The 12,710-nt window shown below is 37.5% G+C and overlaps 1 protein-coding gene across 3 annotated transcripts in view; it reads left to right on the top strand.

The window, feature by feature from the left end:
- The window catches only part of FGD4 (FYVE, RhoGEF and PH domain containing 4), a 110,029-nt gene that overhangs the window by 5,917 nt on the left and 91,402 nt on the right, over window positions 1–12,710 (top strand). The window contains exon 1 of one of the 3 annotated variants that reach the window (XM_035344612.1): window positions 10,715–10,832. The exons of the other annotated variants lie outside the window; for them this stretch is intronic. Within the exon in view, the coding sequence (XP_035200503.1) occupies window positions 10,811–10,832 (22 nt within the window). The 5' untranslated portion in view covers window positions 10,715–10,810. Of the gene's footprint in view, window positions 1–10,714; window positions 10,833–12,710 lie in introns of those variants that run through there. 3 annotated transcript variants of the gene reach the window in all.

Below are 12,710 nucleotides of genomic sequence, written 5' to 3'. Positions count from 1 at the left end.
AAAGATGTATATATTTTTAATGAGTTTCAGAACAATTTGCCTCTGATTACACAGAACCTGATAAAATGGAGTTTAAAATGGATTAAAATTGGAGGCAAAAGACAGGGAGTTGAAGCTAGGGCAGAGTGATGAGAAAGTGTTAGTTACGAAGTATTAATGCTAAGCGTCTCACTGATCTTAATATAAAATATGCTAAATAGTCTGGAAAGGAGGGAAAATGTGGTGGAACTCTAATCTGAGACATTAAATCCTGTGATTTATTCCTGGCTTCTGTATAAATGTTGTCTTGAAGCATAGATGATAATGCATCAGATTTACAGGTCTAGCCTGTATCTCCTTATGGATAAGTACAGGCATGTGGCCCCCTCTCAAATAGATGCCAGTGTACCCAGAGATAGGTGAATATTGGAGAGAGAAACTGTTGACTAGCAATTAAAAGTAATTCTGACTGATTCAGAGGCTTGATTTCTTCTAGCTTTTAAAAATATTTGGCTTCTCCTCAGTGGAGTGTGTGAAGTTTCCATGTCAGGCTTTTGATTCTGTTAGTCACCATCATGACCGAGTCCTCCTGGTCAGTATTTTCAGCTATACTCAGCCTTGTAGCTATATAATTATGTGGTAACTACATCTAGCTACAGACTTGAAACCTACAGAGTCTGAGGTGTCTCTGAGTGCTATCTGTGGTGCTGCGATACCAGGCCCGCCCCAGGGTTGCTGTGGGCAGTTGTCGTAGTTTAGAGGTGAACCTCTACCCTCTCACTTGTGTTAGAGTGGCATGCTTTCTCTGGACCAGCTGGATTTTTGATGGAGCTTCTGTGTGATCTCTTCAAGGACCTTGCAGCGCTTGAAACACAAGTCAGTGGAGAATTTTCTAAGGAGGTAGAAGGTGTCCCTGCCCATGGCAGTAGGATTGGAACTAGGTGATCTTTAAGGTCCCTTCCAAACCAAACCATTCTATGATGTGTGATCTTTTGGTACATCTTCTGTTTCTATGAAGTGAGAGATACCAAGATCTGGGCAAAACTGGAGACCTGAGAGGAGATCATGGTGATAGTACCCAGTGACTTCTGGAGGTAGAAGAGGGAGAGACAGAATGCAGAGCCCCCTGCTGCTGGTTCTGATTAAGGATTCTGACCGACTGGGAAGTGTCAATTCTTTAAGCTCCAGCCCATATGCAAGAGAAGGGTGACTTTTTCCCATTTGCTTCATGATTATATTGCTAACCTTTATTTTCCTTCTGGGCCGAGTCATTCAGTCGCTAATGCTATTTCAGTCTCCTAAGTTCTCTTCCTCCATGGAAAACTGTTTTTTAAATCAAAAAAACAAAGTTTGAGTCTACAAGAGATTCAAAAAAAACAACACACCTATAAATGACCAAAATTGTAAAATTGTTAAATAATATTTGAAGATAAGACTCTCTTTAAATGTTTTGTCTGTATCAGAAGGACTTGATGTTAACTTCTTGCAGTGAGTAATCAGTGAATAAACTATTTTTCCTCTTTGTGCTTACGTACTGTAGTTCACTGTATTGTCTATGGTACTTCAGTTTCTAAGTTGAATATTAATATGCACATTATTTGTGTTAACATCAGTAATTGAGTTAGGAAATGAAACTTAATGGCTAATTACATTCATCTTCAGAACTGGAGATTTGAGAATCAAAACAAAGTCACTGATACAGGAAGCATAAATTGTCTTTGATAGAGCTGAAACCACCTTTTTTTATTATTATTAATTTTTTCAGTTATATATGCAATTATACTGCTAGACCTTCTTGAGAAGACTCTTGCCAAAACACCCCTATTTTAATACAGGCATAGTTTACATTCCTTTTTATTCAGTCTAACACTAACTCTGGTCATTAAAAAATCCCATTCCCTCTCTGAGGGTAGAATTCTCATAGGTGAATGCTTACCTATTGTAGCAGTTCTATCGTATTCAAGAAAGTTATGTGGGAAGAAAGATACCTGGGGATGGTTTTCAAGAGTTAGGGGTCCTTTTAATTTGCTCTTTCAAGAAAGAGGGCTTTTATCTCTCTAAAAGAAAAGCTTAGAAATTCTCAGGTGAAAATATGATTCCAGGGCAGTCCTTATAAAATATGAGATTTTGTGGTATAAACAATAAAGTCATACAGCATTTATGTTTTGGCTTATTTTGCTTCTAAATGTATAACTGTGAATTAAGATGCATTTTAAATTTTACAGTAGTTAAGTTGCATCTACTTAGCAGTAAAAATAGCTGTTCCTGTTAGAAACTGGAACAGCTATTCCTGTTCATTACTGCAGAAGTTTTAAGTTGATTTTCATCAAGTTCTCCTGGTTATCTGGACCAACTGTTCCTGTGTAATTACCTTTATGCTTTCTTGAGTAACGAGCGATTATGCAGTAAACAGTGTTCTTTATAATTTATTAATGTACATCTGATCCAGCGGACAAATATGCTCACCAGGCGTACAAGTGAAGGGCATGCTAACGACCGAGCTGGCTGTTCACTCGCTGTTCAGGGATTGCCGCACCAGGTCAGGGAGCAGAGCTAATGGCAATAGGACTCTGTGGGGGCTTTTGTGGTTGGGTTGAATGGAAGGGTGTAAGCAAGTCAAAACACAGCAGTCCAAGGTTGTGCACATAACTTATTTCTAAACTTCCTTATATCTTTCCCTGGACCTGTGTCAAACCTAAAGGATATCTTCAGAATAACTCTGCTGACATGCAGTCAAAGGAGGGAGTTCAAAGTCCATCCTGTCTGCTCTGTGTAGCCAGCAAGAAACCTAGCTGATGTTGGCACGGGCTGCCCTTGGCATTCAGCCTCAGAGTTGAGAACCATCCCTTTCCCTTTAAGTATTTATCTTTCTTACTGTCTATAAGAGCTCACTGCTTGTGCACAGGATATACTAAAAGACTTTTGATGATAAGAATGAGAATATTTGCATTCAGTGTATTAATAGGGAAGTTGAAACTTAGAAACCCAGATGAACTAGTTGACTCTTATGAGGGTTTTGGTACTGCTTAAATAACCAAGTGTCCGTTGACCGTAAAACTAGGAAGTGATAATTCCACACAATAAGTGCTTACTTTTAACGGTATAATCTCTGTTTTTCTTACATGGCTGATACCGTGTATTTAACTAGGTTTATATGGGGTTACTTTGGTTGTTTTCAGCAAATGCAGTTGAACTGCAACAGAAATGTAGGTTTATCATTTTAAACTCTGAATACTAGCTGTATTTTGAAATGTGGTACATAACGTGAATTTTTAGGTCCATGAATATTGTTTCCTCTTTATTTCCTAAATGCCATTCAGCAGTTGAGCTGGACTGGATCCTGAGGAAAACTACTCTTAGTTGTTTTTTTTTTTCTTGTAGCTTACTAAAAATGTTGAGATATGAAGGTGATAGGTCTTAAATGAAAAAGATTAAATGGTTTCACTGTGTATATTTTATGATTTGCTGATTTAAGAATTTACATCATTTAGAAAACCAAAGATTATTTCTAAGGATGTCCCATGCATCCCCAATTGTCAGATTATTTTTTTTCTGCATGTGGTTAAGCAGTGATGTTTAAAGGCATTTGCTCAGCCCTTAATTGATTGCTTCTGCTTAGGTCAAGGCGACATGTTCAGCATTCATGTGAAATAGCATGCGGTATTTCAGAACTGTGAGCCCAGCTGAGATCCTCTGATATAACACATCACAAAGCCTTCATAGTCTTCTAAAATTTCTTGGGTACAAATAGTTTAGACTCTTATCCTTTAAAATCTGTAATTTTCATTATGGTTTTGTGAGAGAATATTAACGTAGTCCTTTCAGAAATGAAAGTGATTTTAAAGCTGACACTGAGGAAAAAATCCCCAGTGTCAGCAAAACTGCCTTGGTAGTGCTGCTGAAGTATCTGCATGGGGAACAAATGTGGGACACAGCAGTTTAACTTAACTCTTTTCCAGGTGATACATCTGGCCATGTCCTGAATATGGTCAAGTTACAGAATCCAACCCCTCACATGTAAAACAGTGAATGTATGACACCGCAAATGAAAAATCACCTTCTGTTGTTCATGCCTAGTAAGTGTAATAAGTGCCCCTTTCATTTCACCTGGAGGTGTCTGGGAGATATTCTTCAGTTCAGTAACAAATTACAGAAATTATCTTTTAGAATAATATTTCGGAGCGAGTCTGCTGCAGGAAAAAAAAAAAAAAAAAGCTTCCCTCTGCTGCCCTGTTGTGTAGAGTGCTATTGTTAACACCAGTGTTGGCTTAAAAAAAAATAAAAAAAAATCTCACTATTTCCTTCCTTTGGTCCCTGGTAAGGAGATTAGAGAACTGCACAGAAGTAGATAGCTTGTGCTCTTAGGAAGCTATGGGGGTGCAAGTATTTAGTAGTCTTCTATCTCACGCAGTGCTCAGTTCAGCTCTGCCATTGGAAAAATACATACCAGATGAAAACAAAAGGCATACCTGCCTGTATCTGCTTCCCATATGTTAGTTATTCATGCCAGTAATATTCAGGCTGCCTGTATGCCCCATGTGCTACTCTGAATCTATAGTTGGGGATGAAAACGGAGGAATTTTTTTTCTTTCCCTTTACTTTAAGAGATCAAAGTAGTTCTTTGCTGTCAAATATTAACTTCTGTTTAAGGAAGGGAAAATACTTTTTAAATATGAAAAGTGAGGATATATCATGCTTGACAAGCAGCGCATACTTAGTGAGATGCAGGTAAAGCTAACAGAACTGGAACCCACAATACAAAGAGCTGGAGTAAGTGCAGTGTTACAGTTGGAGGCTTTTTTTATACATGCGCAAGGGCAGGTTGTTTGAAGTTGAAATACAATGTTGTTTACAGTGGCTAAGGGTGTAGAAGCAGGATCAGCTTTCTGATAAGGGTTTTTCCAGGTACAGTACAAAAGGGGTGAGAAAAGCAGGAGCAATTCAGTAACTACAAGTCAGGAGAGTGGACTCCAAGCTGAGTGCACGGTGCTGCAATAACTCTTTACGCAAATAATTTTTTCTTTTTAACTTTTCTTGGTGTGTGAGATTACATTGGAAGATCCTTCAGGAGAATTCTGATAACTGGTAAGCATGTTAAAATTTAAATAAAAACCGTTAAACTACTTTACAGCTGCTAACAAGCCACATAGAATAAAACTAGGTAATCCACTGCTAATGAAAAGGAGCCTCTATTTTTACCATAGACTCTTCAGTTACACATATTCAAGTAGATAGAAGCAAATTGTCCATGTTTTTGTGCGTATATATATTCTTGATGTATCTTTTCCTAGATGTGGACGTTATGCCATTGAATGATCTGTGGTTTATATTATCCAGGAGGTGTGAACTGTAGCATGGCTTCTGTTGGTGGATTTTTGAGCATTTGTTTGTTTTTAAACTCTGTTATGGAAACATGACCTGTTAAGTTAAAATTTGTTAGATTGACCCTGCAGGTCAACTGAAAGGGTATAACATCTTAAATGCTATGTAAAATAAAGAGGCTTGATATTCTTAACTTTTTTTTCAAAAGGTTATAGGAGACTTGCCACACCTAAATTACTGTAGAAAAAAAATGGATTTTTTCCCCCCAAAAGAGGAACACTGGGTCAGTGTTTACCCATTTAGGAGATGAAAGCAAACAAATGTTACCTAAAAGTTCCTGGAAAATAAGGAACAGTTTTAAAAGTTAAAGCAGAAAAGAAAGAAGTAAATAATGTCATTAAGAAGATACAAGCTTATTTGAGAAGAATGTGTCAAACACTAGGTGTCTGCTAGCTCACAGTGCTCCTATTGCAGGGGCAGCTTCAGCGAGCTGCTCTGCTGCCTTGTGGTGCTGAGGGGAATGGTTTCCTGATGCGTTGGCTTTGTCACAGGCATTGCAGTATAGCAGTTTTGAAGCAGCTTTTGTTGGTAATCTAAAAATACTCTCTCTATATAAAACAACAGGGCCATTATAATCCCTAATGTGATTTGATAGACCGAAATTAAGCTAAGTGTTTGGATACGGTTGGATATGGATATGTTTTGGGTTTATATGTTTGCATATGGTTAATGCCTTCAAGCGTATAATATTATTTTTTTCAGACATTAAGCCTGGTTTGCTGTTCTTCATATTAACAAGTAAAGGGCGGGAACAATGCTTCTTAGCCACTGTTTTCTATCTTGCATTGGGTATAACCGTGTGGGCCGTGTATTTTAGGAGTAACAGGGAAAAAGACTAAAGAAATTGAGGATCTTCAGAGTTATCTGCCTTCACGTATGTTTAAATAATGCTGCCTGCTTACCCTGTTAACAAAGTGGCTATTGTGCAGGAGGCCAAAGGTAGCAAACAGTGAGACAATGAAGTTACCAGTTCTTTTTATCATTGGCTTTGGAATATTTCCTATTGATGGCAGCATGAGAGGCTAGTTTGCTTTCAGATAACATACTGAATTTGAGTAGAAAATGTGCATGCTTGCCTACTTACTAGATGCAAACAGTGTATTTAGATGTTGAAAGTAAGGGTTAATGTATATCTGGTATTGTAGGGTGACTTAATAGATTATAGAAAAGTTTCTAGCAATTAAATTTTCCTTTCCAGTTTTCTTTTCCCCCTTCCATTGAAAATGTTTGTGATAACTCAGCGGGGACTTGCATTTGTCTATTGATACAGAAATCAAATCTTGAAATATATCAGGAACCTGAAATATTTTCTAAAGCTAAAGTTTTCCCGTTTGCAAGTGGCTACTGTAGCCATGCTTTTATCAGCATAGTGCAGTATGGAGAACGCTCTCTGGCTGACTTTTCTGTAGGTGCTTTGACCAGCAGCATCTGCAGCAGCTGTTGTCTTCCACAGTCTCGAGGAGCTGGCACAGGAAGCAGCAGTTTCTGTGCTACTGGGAGCCCTGTCTGCTAAGGTTCTCCTTCTGTTGCCTTTCTTCTCTGCCTCAGCACTGCATAGAAAGAAGAAAAATGGCTCCTTCTGTTCTGAATAAGTGGAATGAATAATGAAAATGCAACAATCTCTCTATAGAATGGTTGTCTCTCTCTTTTTTTTTTTTTTTTTAAATGTAACATAGCATGATGAGATCCAAATACATATTGGTATTATAAAAAATTATCAAAGAATTCACTACCAAACACTTAATTTAGCAGCAATTGGGCTGCCTTTTTGAGTCTTGTATAATGGTTGCTGCAATGATTATAATGTGAAAGAAATAAATTGAAGATCCTTTTTGCACAGCATATTGATTCACTGAGATTTTTCTTAATGCAAGCTTAGACAGATTTGCTTTTCCCTTCAAGTCATCGCTACCTGTGGTTATTTTTCTTTAGCAAAAACACCATATGAAGACCAAAGCCAAGTCTTTTACTATTTGGTCTGTATTGACTTGGAAGGTGATTTAAAAATATATATTTTTTATTATTACTCTTTCCTAATAAACCACACGCACCTGTTTTGCATCTCCTGAGGCTGAAATGAAGGTAATTTTATATTCTGAGTTTATGCAAAGAATTTGATTTTTGAAGTCTAACGCTGAATTTTATCCAAGTTCATTTAAGGTAATTTTAATATAATAAAGGTAATTTATATTTAAGTAGTTTTATTTAGTTTCTTTGAGAACATGAGCACACACACAACTCAGCATTTCTATGTTGAAAATGTGAAAATTCCCTATTAGTACACGGTACCTATGGAGCCTTAAAATTGGAGCAGCTACCTATAGCCCTCTGTCGATGGAGGTGGATAAAGCACTGGGTGAGGTCCACCAACATGAAGGAAAGACACGTTAAAGCTGGCATCGCACTGGGGTTGACTGCCGGCTTCACGCAGTGGCAGGCTCCTCTGGCCCGTGCACTGTGCCCTGATTCAGCAGCAGCATAACCTGAGGAGCTCCTTAGAGGTGGTGAGGTCTTAATACCTAGTGAGAAAGGTGAGCTGGTAGCAGCAAAGTGCCTGTGACTGCAGTGACGAGTGTAATGGATGACGATGGGTCCTATGACTCCTAGTGCTGTGGTTGCCCCACCTGTCCACCATCGAAGAAATCTGTCTTGCTTGCTTTCCTTTATCTTCTTTTTTCTGGGTCTTCCAATGAAGCACCTCACTTGGTATTGCTTGTAATAAAACAGAAAATGGAGTGACGTGGGAAAGAACTAGACCTGAGACTAATGTTCATACGTTGACCTTGTCTGAAGTCTTTGAAACTCCTGAGTACTGGTTTACAGCCAGTAAACTGGGTTTAGTTTCTCTGAGGTTTAGTTTAACTGTGAATCTTTTGCAAATGTTCTGTGCCTGGTAATGCTACAATTCAATAGAAGCGGTTGTGTTGACTAAATTGACCATGTGATAAGAAAAGGGGATTTGTACTTAATCAGCTCGACGTTTATTTCATATCAGGCCTGGTCTTTTTTCTGTTCAAGGTGAAAGTAATACAAACAGGCAGAACATAGGTTTGCTCCCTACAGACTTCATTTTTCTTTTTAAAGGATGTCCCTTCCACAGATTAATCTGTTTGGACTGTGTATATATTAAAGATCATACTTGCATCATAAAATGGTTACATTTAGCAGTAGTTTAGCATGTCAATTTTCTATCCTTAGTTCAAAGCCTGGAATTAAAACACACCAATTTACCTTCATATTTCTTTCTTTGTGAGTGGCTAACTTGGAGCTAGAAATTAATGGCAAAAAAAATGGAATTGAGAATAGACTTTCTGTGGAGGTGGACAAAGATAATTACAGCTGGTGGAAGACCCTTAACCTTGTAGCCTTCCTTCTGCTATAATCCCTGTACTGTCCTTTTCACATGTGGATTGCACCTACTCAATGCTGAACAGGGAAACCTTTCTAAAACTGTTTTGGCTGCTGCTTCCATGGCAATAGATGTCTTTGCATTTGTACTTTTTTTTGTTGTTTTGTAATCTTCTCCTCTTCCCATGTTATAAGTACTTAGAAGTTCAGTGTAGTCTCGGAAAGGTTAGAGAATCCTGCTCTAAACTGCTGATGGCTGGCAAAATAAAGTTGTCTCAGCATTTTTCTCTCCTGTCCTTCCTTCTTAGTGCTGAGCAGCATAAAAAGGAATGACATAATGGCTATATTTTTGGATATAAGAAGCAGACGTTACCCATTAAGTGTGCTTGCCTCTGTATAAGAACATACAACCCACAGGACTCTTCTGTCCAGCTGTAGGCCAAAACGCTGGATCCTTTACTGTTTTGTGTCCAGTGTTAGTAAAAATATTTGACCTGTGGTTTTGAATTAATAGTTGTGTGCCACTGTGCTAAAGAAACTTAAAAATCGTATTTCATCTGCACCAAGCGTATCCTGTTGCCCACTTCAAAACATGGCTGGAAAGTTCAGTCCTAGTTCTACTAAGTTATTGCACCAAGTTATCAGCTGTAGCCCTCAGCACAGGGATAGTAGATTCTGAAGATGCCAGGGAGCTCTGTGAGATAAATCATATTACACAGTACTGTATCATGATGAATATTGCTGGGCTGACTGTTACAGAAAACTGAAATGTTCTGTTTGTCCACAGATGGTAGATGCAGTTGTAGATTGGCTGGCTGCTGTGAAATCACTGGTGTTTTAATTGAGAACTGTGGAGTGTTTTCAAATGAAATGGGAAAATGGTATATTTTAGGTCTCATTAAAATAAGTATTGGTATTTTAACAGAAAATTACTCATATTTTAAGCTTAAAAACAAATAAACCTGCTCTTGTACTGTTTTAGTTAATTGGTATCTCTGTTTTTGGACACTTTATGTTGCTGAATAAACCACTCCAAAATAGTATGGTACACAAGATTAAAAACAATGTTTCTATTTATGCATTTTAGGGTGTTTTCACACCACAGGCTCTAAGTTAGAAAAACCAGAACTACCTGCTTCATTTTAACATTTAGACTGCTCTTGCTGATTTTGCGAATGCTTCAACAGCATTGTGGTGAAGAGACATCCTGCAAAAGTATTGACCTTGTATGCTATTAGTACAAGATATTTCAGCTGCAGGGCTACTCCAAAACTGTTTAATATGATCTCACTATTCTGCTTGTGAAACTGAGAAGAAGTAACTGGAAGTCGTGATGCCTTCTGTGCCCTATATCTCCAATGAAAATGACTTAATCCTTTAACCAAACAAGTGGTGTAAGGTGAAACATATTTACGGCAATCTTTTATATATTTCCAGTATTTCCAATAGGGATGTCTTTTTTAAAGATAAACTGGCATTTTTTGAGATACTTGTTGATCCTCAGATAGGGGTGATAAAAACAAACAAAAAAGCCTTACTGATGTTGGCTGAGGCTTTCTTACAGAAATAATAGGCAATGCTCAGTAGGCAACCAGCTCACTTTAAACAATGGTAAAGTGCAGTCTAACAAGATATTCTTTTGGTAGCTACAGTAGTGTGCTTTCAATTCAACCAAACAGTCTTTCGTGTTCCCTTAAGTATCCACTGTCTGGAGTACAAGTTAAGCATTCAGATTGCAGCAGTAAGAATGATACTTCTTCTGATACTGTGCTAAATGTTGGCATCTTTGTATGTGTCCCTAGATCAGAGCAAATTAATGTGAGAGAACATATCAAAAAGTAAGAATAAAACTCTCACTTTTCAATTGTTTTATGATTATACTGTTTTTTCAGAAATATGATATTCTGGTGAACAAAACCTCTCCCTCTTATTTTGGTCTTGAAAGCCACAAAAGGAAGTGAAAGACAGCGAGCCCTTCAGCATGTAGGCTGTACAGCTTTCTTTGGTGTGAATATTGAGGATGCAAACAGGAAGCAAATTTCATTTAGAAAGTACTGTGTTTTGACCCAAGCAGAAGAAACAAATCCATAATTCTTAACAAATGCTCTTAGATATCTTCAATGGTAAGTTAGTATAATACTGTGATTAGGTAAGAAATGCTTTAGATTAGTAAGGGTATGGTAGGGGTGTTGTCATTTTCAATTGAGTTTCTTCTCCTAAAGCAGTCATTTAATGTAGTGAATGTTTAATTGAAAAAATAGTTGTGGATTTCTCTACCTTGGAATGTTAAGGGGAAAAAAAAAAGATATTTAAACTATATTCTTTTTTGACAACGATGTTACTCAGAATTAAAATAGCTTTTTAAATTCCTGACTGTAGTTCATTAGGACTGAGAATCTCTTTCTTAAATAATAATGCCTAAGGACAGCATAAGTGTTTCTCAGTGTGGTTAAGTAGAGTTAAGAGCAAGGTTGAAATTATTTATTTCTATGAACAGGATGTTCTGTACAAATGTAATAGTTAAATAGCCTGGTTTTCTGAGGTAATGAGTTTGAGCTCTTTTGAAAACTGGTTCACTAATTAACAAGTCTAAATACTGGATTTGTATCTTCTAACTTTAGGCATGCAAACCAACAGATTCAGGTATGTAACTTGAAAGATTAGCATAAAAAGTACATTCCAAAATATTGTGGCTTTTTGAAAATCTGACAAGTATATTTTATCTATTTAGATAAATAAATAAGATTGCTTGTGCCTTTTTGGAGTGTTAAATTGCTAGTACGAGCAAAATCTGAACCGTGCAAATGGCATCTGCACACTACTGAGATTTGTAGTGCAGTGAAAATGTGAGCTCTAGAATGCAGTAATTAGAGATGGTAGTCAATACGTGTTAATGAAGATGGTGCTTGTGATCCATCTTTAAAGGGAGAGCAAAGCAGTGCTGCGCTGTCTGTGGTGCCCTTATTGACCTCCTGCCTCAGCTGCTCTCTGCTTCCATGGCTCAAACATAGAATAATTGGTATGTTTCCTTTAAGAATAAATAGTCTGTTTTCCAAAAGTGGTGGAAATACTTTGAGAAAAACAGAAGACTTATGACTGAAAGGGGTATGTCTGTGTATGTAGTCTGCGTGCATAATTACATGTTTTGTTTTTTTTCTTTGTAGGGTTTATAAAATCTGATAGCTGTCATTCACATTTTTTTTTCTACTGTAGCTTTGCTTTTTTGTTAAATAGATCAGTCTAACACAGGTTTTTACACCTCATGACCTGAAGGAAGGACACAGTCTGTGAACAGCTTGTTGCTGCTAAAGGATAAATGAAGTAAGAGCTCTTTGGCAAACAAGCTTCAGAGATTCATCACTGAGAGATTGGTGCTGCTTAATTCCACTATCTGTATGGGAAGTCTATGCAACAGCCAGGCATGTTACTGCACTTGAATGTGTGTTTTGTCTACTCCTCTATTTGTGCAGTTCCCATGGGCTGTTTTTCTGCTTTTTCCTGGGATGCCAACTTCTAGGAGGTGATCAGAAGAGTTGGCCTGTGACAGTAACCTCTTCTTTGTTGTAGCTGTCAAAGCAAGTTTGCCAGGATCAAAGGTGGTGAAATGGTTTCTCATAGAAAGGGAGTCTTTGCATAGTGTTTCTTTTGAGGCTATTCTAAATCTGGCTTAAGATGAAGAACGTGTCATTGAGGTGTCTGTCATCCTATTTAGTTCCACAGTTACAGGAGAAAGTACTAAAGATGGAGAGCTGTTCATTTTCCCGTGAAAGAGCAAAACGATTACTTTTTCCTTTTGGAGTAAGGTAAATAAAATAGAAACCTTTGGGGAATTTATTTATGAAGAATTTGTAGTTCATTGTAATCAGTTTTATTCAGGGTGAGTGCACTGCAGTGAGCAAGAAAAACTACTAAAAAAACAAGTTCTGCTTCTTCAATTTATCATGCTTGTTATGCTTATTAGCATCATTTGGTAGTAATCGAGGGTGTTCTCAGAAACCTTT

Source organism: Oxyura jamaicensis, chromosome 1, assembly GCF_011077185.1.
Source record: "Oxyura jamaicensis isolate SHBP4307 breed ruddy duck chromosome 1, BPBGC_Ojam_1.0, whole genome shotgun sequence".
Lineage (NCBI taxonomy): Eukaryota > Metazoa > Chordata > Aves > Anseriformes > Anatidae > Oxyura > Oxyura jamaicensis.
Note: the sequence above shows the minus strand (reverse complement) of the source record. Positions and strands in the feature narration are given on the sequence as shown.